This window comes from Malaclemys terrapin, chromosome 11 (assembly GCF_027887155.1).
Source record: "Malaclemys terrapin pileata isolate rMalTer1 chromosome 11, rMalTer1.hap1, whole genome shotgun sequence".
NCBI classification, from domain to species: domain Eukaryota; kingdom Metazoa; phylum Chordata; order Testudines; family Emydidae; genus Malaclemys; species Malaclemys terrapin.
Genome location: NC_071515.1, coordinates 2473506 through 2497862, shown reverse-complemented (window position 1 = coordinate 2497862; position 24357 = coordinate 2473506). Strand labels below are relative to the sequence as shown.

The following is a 24357-nucleotide window of genomic DNA, read 5'->3' as shown; positions in this document are numbered from 1 at the left end:
ACAATCTTAACATATCAAGTGGCCTGCATAAACACTTCAAGAGTAGGGAGGTGTTTGGTATTCCTTCTTTAGCAAAGGGACATGGTCTTAAGCACTTTAAACAGATCATCTAGTATAGAACAAGTGTGCAATTGCACAGCTGCTGTTACGTAATCTATCATTACACAAGTTGCTGTAGATCTGAAAAATAAGGAATTAGTTTATTTCAGAAAATTCTAAAGGTAAATACACTTCCCAAAACAAGTGAAATGAAAACTGCAATCTTGCTTCTTTCAGTAGAGTTTTACCACAGCAAAAACAAACTATTTCAGGTATTGAATTTTGTATAGATTGCACGCAGTAGTTCTACATTCTCAGATTTCTACATCCTATTATGATTTTGAATAGATTTTCTTATATAATAATAAAGGTATTTTACCTGTGTGGTTGATAACCTATGGCTGTAACACTGGTGACGGGTTTTCCCTATTAGAAGAATGTCTGGTCTTATGCTTTGAGTGAGATGTTGGTTGGAATTGCTGCCTACATACAGTGCTAGAGTTTAAAATACTGTAATCCTCTTTAAGCTGTTTAAGGTACTGAGGAAAGATGGGTAGTAGATTTTGATGGGTGACATTATTTGGAAATCCCAAAGGCTTCATTGGGCTGTGTTAGTTTGATAAAGTAGAGCATCTGATTCTTCAACAGAAGAAATTAAAATGACTTGGCTTAATTAAATTTCTATTTATGTACCTCAGTCTGCTTTCTGTCTGGGAAGTTTTGCTATATATTCTCTTGTTGGGAGGGGAAGGGCAAGAAGACTCACCTTTTTCAGTTCTTGTCTTTGTATTTGCTGTGGCTAAGATATTTTAAGATATTTTTCTAAGAGGCTATGTTTCTTTCTGTAGTACTCTCAGAGAGACTTCAAGACTGTCTCATTTTTATTGGTTCTAATATATGGACAACACTTAGTCTCTTACTAATTTATCTGGCTGTAACTCTGGATTATTTCAACATGAAAAATATCAATTAGGAAACTATTAGTAAAAATTTGTTTCTTTTCTTGAAATGAGTCTAACTGTTGTGTTTTTGTCAATTATGCTGCTGCCTAGATAGAAACTAAATGTGCAATAAGAAGGAAGATAAAGCAGGTTCTCTATAGACGTGCATGTTTTGTCAGATCAAGAGATTCTTTGTTATCCATGAGTGTGTTAATCTTGTGGTCTTGTTATCTTTTCCTCACTTACCTCTCCCTTTATCTCTTTCAATCTTTCCTGCACAGCTTGCTCACTTCAGACAGCGAAAAACAAAAAGTGACAACACGCAGTCGCAGAAAAAGGCGGCGAAGAGGAAGGGCTCGTCTGACCACATGCAAAACATTCCAAAGGAAGAGTGCGTTATAGTGGCCCAGGATTCTGATGTTCTTACAGACCTTAATATAAGTATAGAGAGTAAGACTGAAGAGACAGAGACAAGATCTGAGAGTAAGGTAAGTCTTACTGTTCACCATGTTTCATCTAAATCTGTCTGCAACTAACAGATCCTGTTTTGAGTTCCCATGTATGTGGATGCCATGCATGGTGTGTCTATGCTCTCTATACAGAAGTTTGGAAAGCTTTTCTCTAGCAGTGTTCACTAGGGCTTCGACATGCACCCTATATGCACTTCCCTCACCCAAGAGCATAAAAGGCAGACTGATCTTGGCCACCAGCCAGTTCTTGCTGACTGCCTTGAGAGAAAGCTGAAAGCTCTTAATGTCCCTACTTCTTACTTACATAATTTTGTAATAATTAGTCTTAGGTTTATTAGTCTTGTTTTGTTGCCCATTGGTTTACAAAAAAAAGTAGTTTGTAGGTAATAAGTAGTTGTACTGGGCTTTGGCTATTTGCGTCACCCATCCTCACTAGGCATCAGAGCTTGTTGGTTGTGTGGAAGAATTATTCTGTTGGAAGATGGACATGATGTGTGCTTATATTGTTTCAGGGAGAGGCATGTAACTTCTAAGTGTGCTATTTGTAAGGTATTAAAACACACACACACACACACACACACACACACACACACATATCTAGAGTCCAGGCTCAAGATTTACCTCATAGAGAAATCCATGAGAGCAGCTTCTAACTTAGAGATTCTGAGAGTGGGGACCACAGCCCCTTCCTGCTCGAGCCATGCCTTGAGTGCTCTGGAGGTAAGCGAAATCCCTCATAGCCATCAAGGTGCAAAGAGGCCTCTCAAATCTGACAGGAACTTGCCACTTCAGAAGAAGGTCCCAGTGGAATAGTCAAAGACCCCTTTTGCCTGTGGGAGAAAATTCAGTACCAAGAAGATGCCTGAATCCCTGGTACTGCATAAGAAGCAAGCACCAAAGTACTCTGGTGGCATGGAGGCCACATTCAGTAATGCTGGCTGTTGAATTGATACCAGTCCAGAGAGCTTTTTCTGCACTTACTTTACTTTGGGTGCCACACAATTGGTACTGGAGAACAGAAACATCCCCATACATCAAAATGCTTGGTACCGGGGATTTGGCATCCAAAGAAATCAGCGCCACAGACTTCAGATTCTCACTCAGTTCTCAGGGCACTATCTGAGCATCTTTTACAAACCCTAAGTAGATCATGATTATACAAGAGCCAGAATCTTCTCTTTTTTACAGAATCTTCTCTTTTTTGCGTTTCCTACCTTAGTTTCCCAAAAATCTCCAGTGCAATAGGAGCCCAGGAAACCATTATGAAAATCTAATTATGGCCTGCTGCTACAGATGTTGGTAAGCTTTCTTCCCCTAAACAGATAGTTGCACCTTCTGAGTAGTCTCTGTGTTAGAGGACTGTTTGTCATCTTCATCAGCGGAATCTTGCCTGGAGCCTTCCCCAATATCTGCTAAGGGCTCTAAACATCATAAGAATGTTTCTTCCTGGACTACACTATTAGGAGTTCACCGCATGATACTCCGTTACCTGGGTGGATGTCAGTACCTTGGAATGCTATGCCTTATCCATATGATATCAATCCTGGCCTATTAGCCATGTTGGTACAATCCAAGTCAACAATTTTTCCTTCTCTTTCCACTTCAGGAGGTAGATTTCCTCAGAGAGAGTTTTTCTTTGCCTTCTCCTCCCAAAGTCTACAGTATTGGGTACACAGCGACCTCTTTCTGAAGAAGAGGAAGAGTAGATTCAGGATGAACCTTTTGTAGCTAGACAGTTTTCATTACCGTCTGATGACGCTGTGGTATCTTGTTCCTACGGCAGTAGATGACTTCAAGACTTCTGAAGAACGGTTAAAGAGGATGGCAGAAACATTAGAAATTCCTCTGGAAATACTGCAGGAAAAGTTTTATATAAACTTTTTGATATCCTGCAGCCTTCTACCAAAAATAGGGTAGCCTTATCCATTAATTGGGCATTCTTGAGCCAGCTAACAAACTGAGGGCAACACAGGCTTTTATAACAGTAACTTCTAAGTGGGCTGATTGGAAATATCAAGCCTCTCATAGGTATTTGAGTATTTTTATACTTGTCTGGCTCCATTGCTATTGGTAGTCACTGTGGTAAATGAAAAATCCAGGCAGGCTTTGAGATCTACCTGAGGCAGGGAGAGAGAACACCGAAAAGCCCTGGATCTATTCGGGACAAAGATTTACTCTGCTTCCCTTCAGGTCAGATTTTTGATTTATCAAGCCATGCTGGCTAATTATAACTACATCCAGTGGGATAAAGTGGGAGAATTTCAGGATAAACTCTTAATTCTGCAGGAAGAAGAATTTACTTCCATTTGCTCTGAAGGAATATTGATTAGAAAAACATCTGCACAAGCAGCATTAGACTCCAGCTAATGGAGGAACACGATCAGTGGCAAGTGGATTTGTCATGAGAAGTGTGTCACAGTTCAGGGCAACTGCACCTGTATTCCCCTTCTGTAGTCCAGCAAGGGTACACACACTAGGCTCCACGCTCCTCAGCTATCACCTCTGTGATGCATGACCAGAAAGGGTTAAGCATCTTGCAGGATAAATGACTCAAATTCAACCCTTAAAAACATATGGGGAGATAATGTTTGTGTTTTTGTGTAGGTACATATATATTGGTAAAAATCAACAAAACAGTCCCTGTCTATGCTGTATTCTGTTAATTCAGAGATCAAAAGAACATCTTAACATTTAAATGAACTGTAAACACAGAATGTTGCTGTATTCATCTCTTTGAAATGTATATCAAATCATCTGCGAATGGTAGAAAAACAGGCAATTGCCTGGTGTTAATCGGTGTGAATAATTACTGGCTATGCTTAGGAAATGGGGCCACTTCAAAGTCCACATGAGTACTTGTTGTTTGACTAAGGACTCTGACCTCTCAAAGAGAGCCTGGAATTGAATAAAAGATCTTTGGGTCCCAATCCTCTTTATCTCAGACTTGCTTGAGGTTTCATGCAGGGGAAGCCTAAGGCACAAGGACTGAGATCCCAATTCTGACTGGACCACCCTGAAATATAAACATTGGACTATAAGCTTTGAACTATTTCTGAAAGAACTATTTGTATCTACAAAGCTCACCATCTCTGCTGTGAATCTGAATCTCAAGATTGACTCATGTCTGTATGTATGCTGTTCTCTTAAACAATTCTATCTCCCTTTTTTAATAAATTTTAGTTTAGTAAATAAGAATGGGCTGTATGCGTGTATTTAGGAAAGGTCTGGAATATTCATTAACCTGTAGGTAATGTGTCCAATCCTTTGGGATTGGTAGAACCTTTTTTATATGATTAAGATTTTCAGAAATCCTCATCATACCTGACTTCGCTGTCTAGGTGGAGGCCTGAGGCTGGGTTACTTTAAGGGAACTGTGGTGTTCCGAGTATCCAGTGAGGTATAATAGAAGCTGTTTGTGCTGGGTTGGTAAATCTAAGCATTGGAATATCCACCAGCTTTGGGGATTGTCTGCCCCATTCTTTGCAGTTCACCCTAACTGAGTGACCTCAACTGGCTCCCCTAGGTCGCTGGTCACAACCTCTCTTTGGGTAGAGACCCACAACTCTCCTGTCTGACTGAGTTTTTTCCAGGCTGCATAATTCCCTGCACACACTGGGCATTTCAACTTGCTGGGAATTCACAAACAGTCCTGCTTTGCTTTTCTCTTCAGACGTTATAAATAGCTTAATTTTCCACAGTTAGAAGTTACCACATAGCTCTTTCTAAGCAAGCACATTTATTCTTAAGGTGAAAGCACTACAGAAAAATATGTATTAAAAAAGAAAAGCTAATAAGCTTACCAGACACCACCACAATTCCAACAAGGGCTGTGGCAGATGATCAGGTCTTCAAACCTCACCAGGGTTTATTTTTTCTTGTCACAAGTTCATAACAGTTGTTAGCACAGAACAAGCACATGCATGAATAGGTCATGCTCTTCCAACCTTAGAATCATAGAATTATAGAATATCAGGGTTGGAAGGGACCTCAGGAGGTAATCTAGTTCAACCCCCTGCTCAAAGCAGGACCTAATCCCCAACTAAATCATCCCAGCCAGGGGTTTGTCAAGCCTGACCTTAAAAACCTCTAAGGAAGGAGATCCCACCACCTCCCTAGGTAACCCATTCCAGTGCTTCACCTCCCTCCTAGTGAAAAAGTTTTTCCTAATATCCAACCTAAACCTCCCCCACTGCAACTTGAAACCATTGCTCCTTGTTCTGTCATCTGGTTACCAGTGAGAACAGCCAAGCTCCATCTTCTTTGGAACCCTCTTTCAGGTTCCCAGGAAGGTTGGCGCCTTCCTTGGAGAGAAGGTACTGTCTGTTTTCTAGATGATAAAAGCAAGCCCTGAGTCAGTTTAAATTTAGGCTGTTTATCTCAAAGTCCTTTCTTTGTCTGTTGGTTCTCTAGAGAATCCAGTTTGAACCAGTATATGCAAGCCTCTCCAGGTGTACCACCTTTTGGAAGGTGTGACAACCTGAGTGAATTTGCCTAATCATCCTCCACTGCTCTTAGTTCCTGGAGGGCTGTAGTCTCCCTTTCCCAGGGAGTAACATATAATCCATGGCTCACAATCGTACATACATAAACGTAATTCAGTAAGATTTATCCAGGAAATTTCCATATGTCACAAAAAGATTTTTGGCTCTCCTTATTGGGCCTGGCTAGAAAGGTCCAGACATGACCTTCCTTTTGACAATCAAGATCTTTTTAGTGCTAAAATGGATGATACATATTCTTTAAAGGATTTAAGACTCACATTAAGATTGTTGCGCCTCTATGCTCTGCCCTTCAGAAGAAAGCAGTATAGATCTCACGTATCTATCTAACAGAGTTCTCAACCTTCCACTTATAGCTGTGTTCCTTCAGAGACCTTTTGATCAGGGTAGACGGAGATCAAGACTCTAGAAGAGGAAAGTGTCAAATTAATCCAGTATCTCAGCACATCCTGGTTATGCTCAAAAGAAACAGTTTTGCTGCTGTGGTGGAGGATATGGATCCAGTCTACATTGACCTATACCCTGTCTTCTCCTGTTTTGGCTTTTCAAGGAGGCTGATGCTAGAATAACTACAGACCAATGGGGCCCTTCAGATCATCCAGCATTTTTACACCATACAATTCCAGACCATTCCCCCTCCTTCCCCGTACCTTTTCAGAGACTGATATCTTGCAGCAAGAGAGAGACTGACACTACAGTATATGATAGTCAGTTCTTCCTGAATTTGTAAGAATAGAGGTTTATTCTTCATGATTTCTGATTCCAAAAAGGCAGGGGGGGCTGGAGACTTATTCTGGACCTCAGGCTACTCGATGCTTACATTCATTGCATGAAATTTTGCATAACTCTTCCATTATACCCTCCCTAGATCACATGGACTGGATCAGTACTCTCAATTCAAAATACTTTCATGTACAGAGTCATAAAGCATACAGAAAATGTCTTAATTTTGTGATAGCAGGCAAACATTACCAGTTCAGAGTTCTCCCATTTGGCCTATCAACAGCACCTCAAGTCTTCATGAATTACCTGTTCATCGTTGCTGCTTATCTTTGTCGTTCGGGCATACATGTATATCCTTATCTTGATGATTGGCTAATTTAGGGAACTTTAGTGAATCAAGTTTATAGGATCAGTTTGGTTAGTCCTGTGTCTTTCTCAGAGTTGGGTCTAATTGTCAGCTTAAAGAAAGTAAATCTGGTTTCATCCCAGTTAGTTGGATTCATTGGAGCTGTTCTGGACTCCAAAGCAGCAAGAGCTTTATGTCCTCAGGAGAGATTTCTAAGTATCTGCCAATTAATTAACCGATCTGAGTGCTGAGAATCCTATAAGAGTCTACCTAAAACTGTTAGGCCACATGGTATCTTGTGCTTCTGTGTGTGCCCGCAAGAGGGGTGTGATACCGGCGAAAGAATGACACTCAGTGCCTGAGACTAAAAAGTAAGGCTTTACTGAAGGAAGAACTTACACTCCAAGCTGCGTGGGAAGTCCCTGAGGCGCGCGGAGGAGCTGCGGGGGATTCTGACCATCCAGGACAGCTGGCCAGGCAGGACTCCACTGAAGAGAGTCCGCTGCAATGCTATATCCCCCCGCGCTTATCTCAAGGTTACATGGGGTCAACAGCTGGCTACATTCATTGCATTCATAAATCATACATATTATATAAGCTGACTTGTTTACAGACAAAAACATGCTGAACTATACTAAACTACATTTTGGCAGGATCTGCTGTACAAGGTTCATTGCACGGCCTTCAACTGCACAGCCTGCATCTTCCGCTCGCATTCAGTCACATACTCGGTCCGCCACCTAGCTCCTCGCCAAGCTTCCACCAAGCAACCTTTCCCCTACACTGTGCCAGCCTTCATCAGGCTTAGAATGAGGCCTCTTCAGTCTTGGAGCAAATTGGTGTCTCAGTCAATTTTGTGAGGGGGGGGGGAAAAGAATAAAGTTATTTCGGTAAGTTCTAATGTCTCTTCAGTGGTGGTTGAACCCAAGCGATGTGTACCAGTGAATTCTGTTTCAAAGTCCTAATCCACCAAGATTCTGATGATCCCGAAAGGGGTGAGGGCGATAACCTAGACCGATTTCAGATACGCAGTATTTGGTTGTTAAAAGACCCCTTGAGTCATATAAATGTCTTGATGTTAACAGTGATTCGCTTAGCATGCAAGTCTTTTCTTCCATTACTCAAGGTTCTGTCAATATAAGTGTTGGCAGTGAATTCCACAGTGATATATTCTATAAATAGGCAAGATGGGGGACAAGATCAGATCCTCTTTGCCAGGAAGCCATAATGCAGTGGGAATCGCATAATCAGCATAGCACTTCATATTGCAGGACAGGTCAATGTTCTGGTGGATTATTTAAGCAGAAAGCACGTCATCCCACAAATCAACTAGGATTCTTTGAGGGGGATCAACATGTGGACAAAGGTGATAGTTGATCTAGTGTAGTTACATTTTCAGAAAGCCTTTGACAAAGTCCCTCACTAAAGGCTCTTAAGCAGAGTAAGCTGTTGTGGGATAAGAGAGAGAGGCCTCTCCAGGATCAGTAACTGGTTAAAAGATAGGAAACAAAGGGTAGGAATAAATGGTCAGTTTTCAGAATGGAGAGCTGTAAATAGTGGTGTCCTCCAGGGTCTGTACTGGGACCAGTGCTGTTCAATGTATTCATAAATGATCTGGAAAAAGGGGTAAACAGTGAGCTGGCAAAATTTGCAAAACTACTCAAGATAGTTAAGTACCGGGATGATTGTGAAGAGTTACAAAGGGATGTCACAAAACTGGGTGACTGGGCAACAAATGGCAGATGAAATTCAGTGTTGATAAATGCAAAGTAATGCACACTGGAAAACATAACCCCAAGTATACATATAAAATGATGGGGTCTAAATTAGCTGTTACCACTCAAGAAAGATCTTGGAGTCATTGTGGATAGTTCTCTGAAAACATTCACTCAGTGTGCAGCAGCAGTCAAAAAAGCAAACAGAATGTTGGGAATCATTAAGAAAGGGATAGATAATAAGACAGAAAATACCATATTGCCTCTCTATAAATCCTGGTATACCCACATCTTGAATACTGCCTGCAGATGTGGTTACCCCATTTCAAAAAAGATGTATTGGAATTGGGAAAGGTTCAGAAAAGGGCAACAAAAATGATTAGGGGTATGGAACGGCTTCCGTATGAGGAGAGAGTGATAAAATTGGGACTTTTCAGCTTGGAAAAGAGATGACTATGGGGGGGATATGATAGAGGTCTCTAAAATGATTACTGACATGGAGAAAATGAATAAGGAAGTGTTATTTACTCATAAAACAAGAGCTAGGGGGTCACTAAATGAAATTGAGGCAACAAGTTTAAAACTAACAAAAGGAAGTATTTCTTCACACAATGCACAGTCAACCCGTGGAACTCCTTGCCAGAGGATACTGAGAAGGCCAAGACTGTAACAGGGTTCAAAAAAGAACTGGATGGAGGATAGGTTCATCAATGGCTATTAGCCAGGATGGGCAGGGATGCAAAACCATGCTCTGAAGTGTCCCTATCCTCTGTTGCCAGAAGCTGGGAAAGAGTGAAGGAGGATGAATCATGTGATGATTACCTGTCTATTCATTCCCTCTGGGGCACCTGGCATTGGCTGCTGTTGGAAGACAGGATGCTGAGTAGATGGACCATTGGTCTAACACAGTATGGCTGTTCTTATGTTCTTAAATGGTCACTGAAGAATATGATCCTTATTTGGGTTTTCCAAGAACGGATTTTCCCACATATAGACCTTTTTTTATTCCTGGTGGAATTCTGTACCAAAAAATTAAAAATTCTACCCATCGGAGATTTTTCGGTAGCAGTGCTCAGTCAGGGCATGTGTGCAGAGTAGTTGTCTCGCAGTGCCATTGGCTCCTCGTGTAACGCGTGAACGACTCGACCCTTCAGTTCCTTCTCAGCCGTCCTCAGCTGCAGACGGAGCTCAGTGGCAGTGTTGCTGCTTTGTTTTTTCTCTCTCAAGAAAGCGTTTAGTTTAATTGTAGTTTAGTAAATTTTGTTTAATTAGCTTTTTGGTAAAGAAAACTAAGTTAGAGATAAACCCTTTCCCTGTTGTGAAACTTTAACGGACACAATGCTTGGCTCGCCCGGGTTTAAATGATGTGACTCTTGCCCTGAGGCGATGCCTGTGTCAGACGGCCACTCATCGTGTGTCTGTCTGTTTGGGCGAGACCCATGTCCCTCAGAAAAGTGCCCATTGCAGTAATTTTAAAGCCAGGGCAAGGCGTGACAGAGATTTCCTCCCTTAAAATCATCTTTTGGTGAAGTCCCTTCAACCTACTCCTCAGGGACAAAAATCAACATCAGCAGATGGTTCCTCGAACAAAACCTGTGCTAATGGGAGTACTTTTTCCAAATCATCCAGGAAGCGAGCTGCGACCTCCCCAGATAGGGACACTCCGAGAAAAAGGAGGTCACCAACGAGGTCGCTCTCCTCTGTGCCGAGCTCAAGTAGAGTGAGCACCTTTGAGGCTCCGGGCATCTCTGGCACCATCTCTCTGTGGACTTCTGCTGAGCCCCGTCGCTCTGGAGTGGAGTTGAGACGGTCCTCGTTCACAGGACCAACCACCTGGGTGTGGGAGTCGGCCCAGATATCTCTACAACAGACAATGCCACCCCCACCAGCACCGACCCAGTGGTCAGCACCAACTGACAGGTCGAGAACGGCACTGACCATCTTGACAAAGGCATCAACTGCATCTACACCAGCAGTACTGCCACCACAGAAACAAGCGGCTTCACAACAGTTTCTGCAGCACAAGGATATAGCGATCACCTTGGTGCCACAATCACCCTTACTCGGTACTGAGAGATCTCCAGGCCAAATAACTGAGCAGTTATCCATTTCCCTGCTCCCCAGCCCATCTCCAGTGATGCAGAGGAGGAAGTACATGGGAGCCACTTCTCTTCCCAACATTCTTTACCCACGGGACAAAGACTACCATGGGAAGCTGCTAGGACCAAATCTTGCCAACCTCACGAGATGCAGCAAGGGTACGGACAACACTGGATGTATCCCCATGCAGTGGCCCCCCAGGACCTCTGGGCAGCGTATAGGACTCAATACACTAGACCCTTGACCCTAGCTCGAAGGGAAATTTGTTTTCCACCTTCCCCAAACAGGGAGATGTCAGAAGCACCAGAGGACATGGGAGATAAGGGGGAAGAAGGTTCAGACCATGCACACACTTCTCTGGCTCACAACTCATTGTCCTCCCCTGATGAGGCAGTCATACCACTGCTTCCAAGCACAATGGATAATCTGAAACCATTTCAGGAATTACTTAAAAGAGTAGCTGCCAGCCAAGACATCCCCATAGAAGAGGCGCAAGAAAACCAACACAAGCTACTGCAAATCTTACAGACATACACTACCTCCAAAATCGCTCTACCAATCAGTGATGCCATAATGGAACCAGCAGAGAATATCTGGCAGACCCCCACCTTGATACCACCTACCAGCAAACGGGCTGACAGAAAGTATTTCGTCCCAGCTAAGGTGATGAAACTTTCTCTTCTCTCATCCACAACCCAATTCCCTAGTTGTGTAAGCCACCAATCGTCGCAGCAAACAACCTCAATTCCGGTCCACTCCACAAGACAAAACACAAACGTTTAGACCTTCTCGGTAGAAAGTATACTTATCAGCTACTCTCCAGTTTAGGGTAGCCAATTACTTGGCCCTTCTAGCCAAGTACAATTTCGATAATTACGGTAAGCTTCAAGAATTCCTTGAGGCACTACTGGAGGAGAAACTTTCCCAACTCAACGGTATCATGAAGAGATGGGCAACTAATTGCCCGTACAGCCTTTCGGGCCTCAATGGACGTAGTGGTCATTGCTGCGAGAACAACAGCCACAGCTGTAATAATGCTCAGGGCCTCGTGGTTGCAGTTGTCTGGGATCCCAAAGGAGCTCCACCTCAAGGTGGAGGATCTACCTTTCGATTGGGAAAAACTTTTCTCCACAAAAACTAACTATATGTTCTTCACTCGATGAAGGACTCTTGGGCCACTCTACGCACTTTAGGCATATACACGCCACCAAACAAACAATGTCAGTATCAACCATACCAAAAGGGCAGCGACACCTCTTTCCATCACCCACAACAACGGCATTTTGATGAGAACAGAAATAAGCAATGCTCATAAAGACGTAAGGCTCCCCTAACTCAGTCCTAGTCTTCGCAACCATCTACCACCAAGCCACAGTTTTGAAGTCTTGATCGAGGGTATGAATGACCTCCCCCACAATACAGAGCTGTTAGGTACTTCTACCCAACCGTTTGGCCACTGTCTGCGCCCATTCTACCATGCCTGGGCACCAATAACAATGGACCAATGAGTTTATAAGATTGGGTTATGCCATCCCTTTCCTGTCCCTTTCCCCTTCCCCGTCCCTCTTCAGGGACCTTTCTCACGAGCACCTTTTACAACAGGAAGTGAACCATCTTCTAAAATTGGGTGCCGTGGAACAAGTTCCAACTCAATACAAGGGGAAGAGCTTTTACTCCCATTATTTTCTCACCAAAAAGAAAAAATGGTGGATGGAGACACTTCTTAGACCTTCGGAAGCTCACACTGGCCACAGTCATCGCAGCGCTAGAGAAGCGGGACTGGTTTTCAGCCCGCGACCTCCAAGATGCTTATTTTCATATTAACATGCACCCGGCTCACAGGCGATTTCAAAGATTCACAATGGGCCTCAATCACTATCAGTACAGAGTACTATCTTCTAGCCTTTCCACTGCTCCTTGAGTTTTTTCCAAACCCTCGCGGTAGTGGCGGCCCACTTATGAAGTAAAGGAATGATGATCTTTCCGTACCTAGACGACTGTCGACTAAAAAGTACCACTCAGGAAGAAGGGACAAACATGGTGGAGACCATCATGCTTTTCCAGTCACTGGGATTGCGAATAAACTTATAGAAATCTACACTGACCCCAGTTCAACACCTGGAATTCATCAGAGCCTACCTCAATTCCACCCAGGCCAGAGCTCTGTTGCCTGAGCGCAGGTTCAGAACACTAATCAACCTCATCTCAACACTCACTGGCAACCCTCAAACGTTCGCCAGAATCTGCCTACAATTATTAGGTCATATGGTGGCTACGACCTTCGTTGTGAGACATGTGAGACTGCATATGCGTTGCCTACGGGGCTGGCTGAGCACAGAGTACACTCCTAGCGCAAACAGTCAAAACAAAAGGGTGACAGTACCCCCAAAAGTCATTGCATCGCTATAGTGATGGATGATACCAGAAAACAACTGCACAGGGATCCCCTTCCAGCAGGATCCCCCATCACTAATAATCACAACCGATGCGTCATTGAGAAGATGGGGAGCACACTTGGACCAGCACACCACACAAGGCAAGTCGTCGGCGACGGAAACCCTGCTCCACATCAATCTCCTGGAGCTCCGAGTGGTATGCAGTGCATTCAGGCACTTCCCTCCCGATCATACGAAACTAATCAATCCGCGTACTGACCAACAACATAGCATGTAGTTTTATATCAATCACCAAGGAGGAGCTCGCTCCCATTCACTCTGCACTGAGGCCATGAAATTTTGGAACTGGTGCATTCACCACAACATAATCATCTCGGCATTTTACATCCCGGGGTGCCAGAATAAGGTGGCGGACACACTAAGCAGATATTTCTCCCAGGAACATGAATGGGAAATACACAACAGTGTCCTCCAAGCAATATTTCAGGAACGGGGCTGTCCCTCAATAGACCTGTTTGCATCAGCAATGAACCACAAGTGCCCACTTTTCTGTTCCAGGGTGGGACTACCATCCCAGTCCCTAGGGGATGTCTTCCTCATCACGTGGGACACAGCACTCGTACGCCATTCCTACCGATACTTCTAATCCCATGAGTCATTCACAAGATACGGAACATCAGGGCCCATATCATACTGATTGTTCCTATGTGGCCCAGACAGGCTTGGTTCCCTTACCTGATGTGCTTAGCAGTTTGCACTCCATGAATTCTCCCCTTGAGGGTGGATTTCCTCTCACAGAACAAAGGCCAGACTCTCCACCCAAATCCAGAGAAACTTCACCTCAAAGCATGGCTCCTACCTGGTTCTAACACAGTGAATTAGCCTGTTCAGAAAGAGTGAAACAGGTGTTATTAAATAGCAGGAGATCCACCACTTGCCATAACTACCTCCAAAAATGGAAGAGATTCTCACTATGATGCCAACAAAAAAAATTAACTGCAGTCATGGCGCCTCTACCAATCATACTAGACTACATACTGGAATTCAAAGAATCGTGTTTATCCGTAAGCTCAATCAAAGTACACCTAATGGCTGTTAGAGCCTTTCACCACAAGATGGAGGGAGAGTCACTCTTCGCTCACCCAATAACTAGGTGCTTTCTTATTGGTATACAGAACATGTGCTTGGACGTCCGACAACCTATACCCCCATGGGACTTGAATCTTGTACTCAGATGCCTCACCAGAGCACCTTTTGAACCATTGATGACTTGTTCACTCCTTCATATGTCTATGAAAGTCGCGGTTTTGGTTGTGATCACCTCAGCTACAAGAGTCAGTGAAATCGGGATATTTATGGCTGAGCCCCCTTACACCGTGTTCACTAAAGACAAGTTCATGTTGCCACCACACCCAAACTTTTTATCTAGACTAGCGACATCTTTCCATGTAAACCAAACCATACACCTCCCCATATTTTACCCCAAACCACATGGGTATTCACAAGGGGCCATCCTACATTCACTCAATGTCAGATGAGCCATAGCGTACTATTAAGACAGAACCAAACCCTTCCAGAAATCTCCAAGACTGTTTATTTCCACAACAGAATGCTCCAAGGGCTGTGCAATATCGACCCAGAGACTATCTAAATGGATCTCTACTTGTATCCAACTTTGCTATTGGCTATACAAGGAACCTCCACTAGGCTCTGATTTCATTCTGCCTGTGCCCTGTCTACATCTATAGCCTTCCTGAACAATGTTCCTCTAATAGATATATGCAGGGCTGCCACATAGGCATCAGAGCAAAACACTATGCCATCACTCAGTGTTTTTTGCCAGATGCTATACTAGGCCTTGCTGTGCTCTCGGCCGTGACACATGCAACTCCGAAGCCCCTACCGTCCACAGAGGGGCACTGCTCTACAGACACCTAAAGTTTACCAATCTGGGAGGGGTTGCAAGTGCTTTGGAGGATAGGATTAAAATTAAAAATGATCTGGACAGATTGGAGAAATCGTCTGAAGTAAATAGGATGAAATTCAATAAGGACAAATACAAAGTAATTCACTTACGAAGGAACAATCAGTTGCACACATACAAAATGGGAAATGACTGCCTAGGAAGCAGTACTGTGGAAAGGGATCTGGGGATCATAGTGGATCACAAGCTAAAAATGAGTCAACAGTGTAATGCTGTTGCAAAAAAGGCAAACATAATTCTGGGATGTATTAGCAGGAGTATTGTAAGCAAAACACGAGAAGTAATTCTTCCGCTCTACCTGCGCTGATTAGGCCTCAGCTGGAGTATTGTGTCAAGTGCCGGGGGCCACATTTCAGGAAAGATGTGCACAAACTGGAAAAAGTCCAGAGAAGAGCAACAAAATGATTAAAGGTTTAGAAAACATGACCTATGAGGGAAGATTGAAAAAATTGGGTTTGTTTTGTCTGGAGAAGAGAAGACTGAGAGGGGACTTGATAACAGTTTTCAAGTACATAAAAGGTTGTTACAAGAAGGAGGGAGAAAAATTGTTCTTCTTAATCTCTGAGGATAGGACAAGAAGCAATGGGCTTAAATTGCAGCAAGGGCGGTTTAGGTTGGACATTAGAGAGCATTTCCTAACTGTTAGAGTGGTTAAACACTGGAATAAATTGCCTAGGGAGATTGTGGAATCTCCATCATTGGGGACTTTTAAGAGCAGGTTGGACAAACACCTGTCAGGGATGGTCTAGATAATACTTAGTCCTGCCTTGAGTGCAGGGGACTGGACTAAATGACCTCTCAAGGTCTCTTCCAGTCCTATGATTTATGATTTCTATGAAACTGGAGCACCCACAGAGACTCTGCTCGAAGAAGAAGTTACTCACCTTGTGCAGTAACGATGGTTCTTCGACATGTTTCCCTGGGGATGCGCCACTAACCACCCTGTTCCCCTCTACTTTGGAGTTCATTCATCGAGCTCTGTGGTAGAGAAGGAACTGAAGGGTCAGGTCGTGTGTGCACTAGATGAGGCACCAACGGCACTGCGAGACGACTACTGCACACACGCACCCCAACCGAGAACTGCTACCGAAAATCTCTGCTCTGTGGCGCAGTGACTCACTGACACCTAAAATGGAGCATCCACAGGGGGACACATCTCAAAGAACCATCATTTCTGCAAAAGGTGAGTAACTTCTTCCTTCCACTTCCCCCTGGCCTTGTCCTCTATTTGTGAGCTGGGCTCTGCCAGATACAGTGACCCCTAGTGGAGGCCAACATCGCTACATCCCATTTCTGTGGGTGGGGGGAAAAAAGGAAATTCTGTTCACCCAACATTAATTTCTGCAAAATTCTGCATTACGCAGTGGTGCAGAATTCCCCCAGGAGTAAAAATTTTTTTGTAACCAGGGGCAACAGAAAGTTTTCCCCTTTTCTGTTTTTGGGGAGAGATGAGTTGAGGATCTCTGGAGGATCCCTTTCTGATTCCATGGACAATGCATCTGCTGTATGCTTTTATACCATTTCCACTAATTCTGAGAGTATTAAGAAAAGTGATAAAAGACAGAGCTTGAGTCATCTTCATAACTTCAGTATGGACTCGCCAGTTCAGGTTTTCAGATCTACAGAAGTTTTAAAGGAACCAACTCAGGGGTGGCCAACCTGAGCCTGAGAAGGAGCCAGAATTTACCAATGGACATTGCCAGAGAGACAGCGTAATACGTCAGCAGCCCCCCATCAGCTCTCCCCACGCTCCCAGTGTCTCCCGCCCACTGGCAGTCCTGCTGATCAGAGCCTCCCCCTCCCTCCCCACACCTCCCGATCAGCTGTTTCGTGGTGGAGTTTCATCTTGCGTGAAAAGAGGAGGATGTGTTCCTACTTGCTTTTTTATTCCACTCATTCTGGATTACCTTTTATATTTAAAACAGTCAGGTTTCTCTTTAAGCTCCATTAAAGTACAGTTTTGGCTTGCCACCCAGCAATTGCAGGTTCTCCGCCCGCCCGCCCCCAAATGTTAACAGATTCCTAAAAAGTTTAAATGTCATGTTTTTCCCCAATTAGAAAAGTACCTCATTCATGGGACATGAATTTAGTTCTTTCAGCTTTAATGGAACCTTAAATTCTCCACAAATTCCACAAATACCCCCGTCATTGCCCGCCACCCACATAAGTGTCCCCTCTTTCCTATGCCACTGCTGTACCAGCGGGTCCCCAGTATGCATCCTTTCGGTATCCATTGTCCTTTTCAAGAACACAGCCCCAACGTATACCGGGGACCCGCTGTACACCCAAATTGTTGAGGTTTGAGTTATTTGCAAACACTACCTGTGTCTGGATTCAACTATATAGTATTCTGGATACAAACTTAATCCTTTCTCCCCTTCCCTCCCCTCGCGCCCCTCCCCCCCCAGTAGTGAAGATAAGCCCAATATTTTCAGGGGTCTCTGGTTACAATGGTAACATTGCTGAGGATTTACGAAGTTGGTAGAAAGGGTTCTAAGATGTTTGGATTGAGAGAGAAATACTCTCCAATATTCTTGTAATTTAAGTTTAGTGCCAATCTAGGAATGTTTTCTGTAGTGTTCATGTAAGCATTTTTTTAAAAAAGAAGAACAGGAGTACATTTTTGCGGATACAGACTAACACGGCTGTTACTCTGAAACCTGGCATTTTTTTTACTTAACCATTTGTTAAATATTTTTTCTTGCTATCCAACTTGCATTAAAATAGTCTGGTTTTTAAGGCAAAGGTATTGGATTTGGGGCATCTGGAGAGGCCAAAATTTCCATGGCTGCTCTAGGGAGGAGGTGGAAGCTGGAAAGTGACTAGATGTAGGGGCACAAACATAGAGATGGCTCTGATCTTTCTTTTCTAACAAGTACCATGGTGGTCCTTGTGAGCTTAATTGTGGATATTGTGTGAGAGCTGTATGTTTTATAGGGCACCAGGTTTTGTTAAGTGGGTGTATCAGCAAAGGTTTATATTTTCTTAAATATGTCTTAGGGCTTCTGGTGTGTTTGTTAAATTCTCTATTTTATCTCACCACTTCGCTTTGCTGACTAATCTTTATTGGTAAATTTGCAAGCCATGATGGGAGAAAGTAAAGTCTTGTCTCTCAATCATGAGTTTTAACATATTTTTGAGCTTGAATTTGCAATAGAATTTAAAACCTCCACATCATTTCATCGTATGTGTTTGCATCTGAATCTGTTTACATTCATATACCTCGGTAAAAGTTATCATTGTCTAACTGGCTGCTCAGCAGTGGAGAATTTACTAAGTTATATAGGTTTGATATATACCAATTTGTCTAACTTTTTGGCTTTCATATTTAGTAAGTAGATTCATGAAGGCTCTTCAAAAACCTTTTCTTTATATATTTTAAAAATATACGTGACTGACTTTGTGGTATCTCTTTTTTTTTTTTTTTCTCGTTAGGCTGATGTTGACCTTTCTAACCCATACTTGGTGGATGACTGTGTTTCTGAAGTAAGTGTTGAACAAATGTTCTTGGTATGCTCTGGTGTGCTCATGAGAGAGGAGCATTATGGCTACAAGATTATTAAAGTGTTATAAATGAGATACTCATGAAACATTTGTTAGGACATGAATGAATGATTTTAATCATGCTAGTGTTCTTGTAGTCTAGATTCTGTAGGCAGTTGCATTGTACAGTTAGCAAATCAAGTTGACAATTGGAACCAGTAATTCTCTGGAACTTACAGAGCTTGTTCATGGGAAATTGAATAAACATTTTTACTAGATAAAGGTATCAAACTCTTAATTTAAAAAAAACACCTTAAGAATATAAATAATATTCCTCTTTGAAGTGAAGCAATATACAGAAACCCATCTCTTGCCCGAGAATTCCAATGAATGAGCTTCATTATTGTAAGGGCTTTCTAAGGGCTTTGATATAGCAGATTATTACTCTACAACAAACAACTTACAGATGACTGGAAACTATTTTTTGTATGGCTAATTGAAAATTAGAGATAAGGTTGGTGAGGTAATATAGACCCTCACCGCTTATCGGCTGTTTCCTGATCCCGCCCACCGGTTACCCCCCCCTCATTGGGGACATTGCAGTCTGTATATACTATGTGTGCTGCCCAACCCCAAAACACCAACATACCCCTATACTCTGTATGTTACCCCCCAATGACCAATAACTGACGCCTCAAATTTTCTATATCATTTATTTTCTTTAAATATTCTCTAATAAAATTTAAATCTTTTATTGGACCAACTTCTGTTGGTGAAAGAGACAAGCTTTCAAGCTTGCACAGAGCACTTCTTCGGGCCTGGGAAAGGTACTCGGAGTGTCCCAGCTAATTACAAGTGTAGAACAGATAGAGTTAACATATTGTAAAAGACCATTCTCGGTGAAATAGGCAGTTAATGCCTATCCAGTAGTAGGACAATGGAGGGTTAGTAGGTTACAGATTGTTGTAATGAGCCATAAATCCAGAGTCTTTATTAAGTCCATGATTTTTGGTATCTAGCAGAGTTATGAATTTAAGTTCCCAGGCTCATCTTTTGAAGGTGTTGTGCAGGTTTTCTTTGATGACAAGGATTGAGAGGTCAGCTATGGAATTATTGTTTTGTGGAAAGTATTCACCTGTGAGTGATATGGTGTATTTTTGTCTTTTCATTTTTCTGTGTGAGTTCATTTGAGAGTGTAGTGATGGTCTGGTTTAGTTGTTGGGGTATTTAGTGCAGCGGATGAGTTACACCACATTTTGTGATAGGCATGTGTAGGGCCCATGGATCTTGAAAGGTGTGTTGTGGGGGGTGGGTATTAATTATCATAACTGTGGAGATACATTTGCAGGTTTTGCATCTGTTCTGGCAGTTGAGTTGATGTGTCCTAGTCTGTGGGGAGCTTGCTTCTTGTGATGATGGGGGAGGAGTTTGAAGGCCAGAAAAGGTGGATTTCTTTCAGGATGTGGTCCCCATTGAGTATGGGTTGTAATTGTTTAAGGATACCGCATATAGGTTCCAGTGTGGGTTGTTTAATGATACCTGATGTAGATTCCAGTGTGGGGTGCTAGGTGACAACTAGGGGTGTGTGGTTGGAGGGCTTTTTTCCTGTATTGAAGCATGTTTAATCATGGTATTTGGGTGGCCCATTCCATGATGTGATCTACTTCTGGTGGAGTGTCCTTGTTTGGTGAAGGTGATTTCAAGTGTGTGAAGGTGTGTAACCTGGATTTTCTCCTCGGAGCATATTCTGTGGTATCTGAGCGTCTGGCTGTAGATAAGTTTTCTTGGTGCGTTTTGGGTGGTTACTAAATCTGTGAAGCTAAGTGTGATGATCTGTGGGTTTTTTGTGTAGGGTTCCATTGTTGAAGCTGATCGTTGTGTCCAGGAAATTGATGCTGGTGCGGGAGTGTTCCAGAGAGTTTTTGATGGATGGGTGCTGCTGGTTGAAGTTGTGATTGAAAATTTGAGGGAGTTTAGGTCGATGTATCTTAGACATACCTTTGGTTTTGTGGTGCAATGCAAACAATAATTGAACATTAGGCATTTATTATTTTTCAGTACATTAAACATGAGTTATTTGTTTGCAGCTGATTGACTCTTATTCTTGTGGGGGGTGGCGAGGGAAATTCAGTATAATCAAATGTAATAACTTTATTTTTGGTTATATAGTTGCAGTTCATTTTTAAAATTTGCTGATGGAAATCAGATTTAAACCTCAAGTTGTGATAGAGTGTGACTGTAGCATCAGATGGGGCTATATAATCACATTGCTCTTCTTAAGAGTTAATTTGGTCCATTAAATTTAATACATCATGACATTTCAAAGTGTTTTCTCTCACTCAAATACTTATTTGTAAATTTTCAAAATAAAGATGTTGCTGTTTAAAATTTCAGTATATTACATGAAATGAGGTCCAAAGGTAGAGGTGTAAGGTACTATGTGCTTATAAAGATGGATGAGTAGAGAGATTATGCCAGATAGGAATATAATTTTGCCATAAATTTAAAGTAACAATGTCACACTTGTAAGTAAATACCATTCATTTTCTTTTATGAAGAAAGATGTTCTGTGTTCTATTAAGGAATATGGTCAGCTTGATGTCCAGATGTGTCGGACTAGAATTGTGGAGCTGGAAAAGAGACTTCTGGAGAAACAGGAAGCAACTGAAAGACTCACTACAGAAGTGGATGACTTACTGGAACAACTTGCCCAGCATAGTGGGGCTACACATCTTCAGGTACTATTAATAAAATCAGATAATTTTGTATTACCCTTGAATTTAAGGGTATTTACTGAAGATGCTACCAGCAGAGTTATGGGTAACAGTGTAACTTCATTAAATACCACAGCAAAATAATATGTGTCACGGTTACAGGACTAGCTGCACCTCTGACTCCTTCTCTGGTGTCTCTGAGTGCACCATCACATGTGTTGGGTCTCATGACTTTACCTATTCTGGGGTGGAATCTTGAGATTCTTTCACAGGATACTGCAGCCAGCAACCCAGTCATGCTTGCTCAACTGGTCTGTCTGGGTTTGATACCTGCGGTTCTTCCCCTTGGGAGCTTATGACTTACAGTGACCCCAACTGTGGAATCTGAGTTCACGTTCTCATTTTCTCTTGTCTGTCTTTTGAGAGATGGTCTTCCAATCCAGTCAGATTTCTTTGTTGTCTCAGCTCACATGCTTGGAACAGCTGCACAAAACCATTTTGAATTCCTCAGGGGGGTCAGGAGCCAGAGCATCAAAGTGAATGATTGTCATGAAGTGATTGCAGGGAAGTGTGTATCAGGATCAACCCTTCTTGGGTACTGTTGCTGACAATCCTGCTATTGAATTAACTAAGTATAGGCGTACAGTAAATATTCTTACAACAATCAGACAAATAGAAAATATAATATTCATAAATTATTACAGAGCAGCAGCAAATATGCTATGCTATGAAATATCATTGATAGAGGCAACTGTTAGTAAAACTATAATCTGTGTAAACTTATCTGAAAGTTATATCTATTCAAAATTGGGGTCTTGGTCCATGCCTGGGCTCCAAGGTGTTACTGCAGTAGATATAATAGTAATAATAGAGAAATTCACTGAGCTTTTATTGGCATGGCAAGGTATAAAAAGTTGCCAACTATAAGAAAAAGACAGACCCCTCTTGTATCAAAACCAACCAGTTTTGCAAAACCTTCATTTTTAAGGTTTCAGGTGTCCTGACATCTTCATAAAATTTGAGGCTTGTTGATTATCCAAATTGGCAAGAGGATACAATCTTGAGGTTCCTCTCTGAAAAAACACACACCTAAATGTGCACCAAATTAAAGGAAGTCAACAAAACTTCCAGAATATAATCCTTTCTTTTAAGTATCGATAGTTAACATATCTGATATTGAAAGAAATCTCTTGTTCTTTTGGATTGGGCAGGTTTAAAACATGATTGCTTTGGTTTCCTGAAACCTTTTTAGGGGTTTAAATAATTTAGGCTCACCACATAGCTTCGATCATGGAGAGCTCCTAAGTGTAAGAGCTTTTCTGAATTGAAGACTAGTGCTCTGTGGAAGCAAAGCTTTGGGAGTTACAAAGGCATGAAGTTTCAGTCATTGTAAGCCAAATTTAACGAGGTCAGTTAACTGGAGTTTAGAAAATTGGAATTGCATTGTGGAGAAAAGGGACTCACTTTCTTATGTGATCATTTAAATTTTCTACATTGGGTTTACAAACAAGAATCAAATGGAACAGTACTTCATTACCTTTTGTTGTAAAAATTTCAAAACCAGGTTTAATGAAAACTCCATTGTCTCTATCAAATGTTGTGTAGGTCAGTGGTTCTCAAACTAGGGCCGCTGCTTGTTCAGGGAAAGCCCCTGGCAGGCCGGACTGGTTTGTTTACCTGCCGCGTTTCTGGGTAAAGGCTCAAATAATATGGAGCATCTCTTCCTTTTTTTTTTTTTTTTTTTTTTTTAAATGGAGATCATTCTTCTGTGCTCATTTAAAGTGAGTTTCAACATGTACTCTATTTTTTTCTTTTTCTTTTTGCAGAGCTGCTGGTAGTGGTGATAAATGGGGTAAATGTGTGTGGGGCGGGGGAGTTTTTGTGTTCACTTTATAGGCTCCTGGTTTCTAGGACTTCCACACAGAGATGAACTGCACCCCACATGCTTGAAGAGTGTCTTCCCGCTTCCTCCGTAGCTGCAGACTTACTTTTTCCTTTTAGGAGTAGGAAACGAAAAAGTTTTCTGTCATGAGAAATACTTTAAAGAAGCTAATGAGATTAATATGGAATAGGATTAACATACCCCAAATCATTAGCTTTTTCTCACTTGGATGAGGAGAGGTGAACATCTCTGCTCCATTCATCCTAGATCAGTACAGCCTGTCTTTTACATAAAGGGGGCACCGAGGATTCAGTTTCTTACTGTAGAAATTCTACACTTTTTTTGTTTCACCTTTTACCTATTAAAATGTTTGCATTTGCTAAAAACAATGTTCTAAATTGACTTCCTTTACCTTTTGAGATCAGTGGAAGATAAACGTTTTTTTCTTTGCAGTTTTCACAGAAAGATGACCGCTCCTGTGGAGCAAGTTTTACTGATGCCTTAAGTACAATGCAAAGAGCCAGTTCCTTTGTTTTTAATGAAGGTTGATGTGTCTAAAGTGCTGCAAAAGTCTGGTTTTAAAGATGCATTAATGTTTCATGTAGGAGCTGGAGACGGCTGTCCAGGAACGGAATGAGATAATAGCTCAGCTGACAAGTAACCTCCAGCAGGCAAGGCAAAATCGAGATGACATTCAGGAAGAGGCCTCACTCCTAGCTGATCAGATCCATGGTTTACAGCTTCAGTTACATGAGGTGTGTGCTGGCTTTTTAAAACTGTTACCAGAAAATAAGGATCAGAACATTAACTGGGAAAAAAGTTAGTAAATCTTGACCTCAGCAAATTATATAAATCCCTTCTTCCCCTTTTTTCTCTTTAACATTTGGTTTAAATGTGATTTTTTTTTCAGGCTTCCTAAACAAAACCTGAATTAATGGCTTGATTTTTTTTTTTTTGTAGTGCAGTTTATTGCAGTGCAGAGGAAGCACGCTCCACTTGTAGGGGAACTGGTCTGAGAGGCAGAAGCTTTGGGTGCTTTCATGGCTCTGCCATTGACTTGAGGTG

At 42.2% G+C, this 24357-nt stretch overlaps 1 protein-coding gene across 5 annotated transcripts in view; it reads left to right on the top strand.

Moving 5' to 3' along the window:
- Positions 1 to 24357, top strand: part of PCNT (pericentrin) — a 230759-nt gene that overhangs the window by 22981 nt on the left and 183421 nt on the right. For 4 of the 5 annotated variants that reach the window (XM_054043685.1, XM_054043684.1, XM_054043681.1 and 1 more), the window contains exons 2-5: positions 1262 to 1468; positions 18649 to 18699; positions 21279 to 21434; positions 23898 to 24047. In XM_054043685.1, coding sequence (XP_053899660.1) covers positions 1262 to 1468; positions 18649 to 18699; positions 21279 to 21434; positions 23898 to 24047 — 564 coding nt within the window. The remainder of the gene's footprint in view (positions 1 to 1261; positions 1469 to 18648; positions 18700 to 21278; positions 21435 to 23897; positions 24048 to 24357) is intronic. The other variant, XM_054043682.1, reaches the window with a different exon arrangement.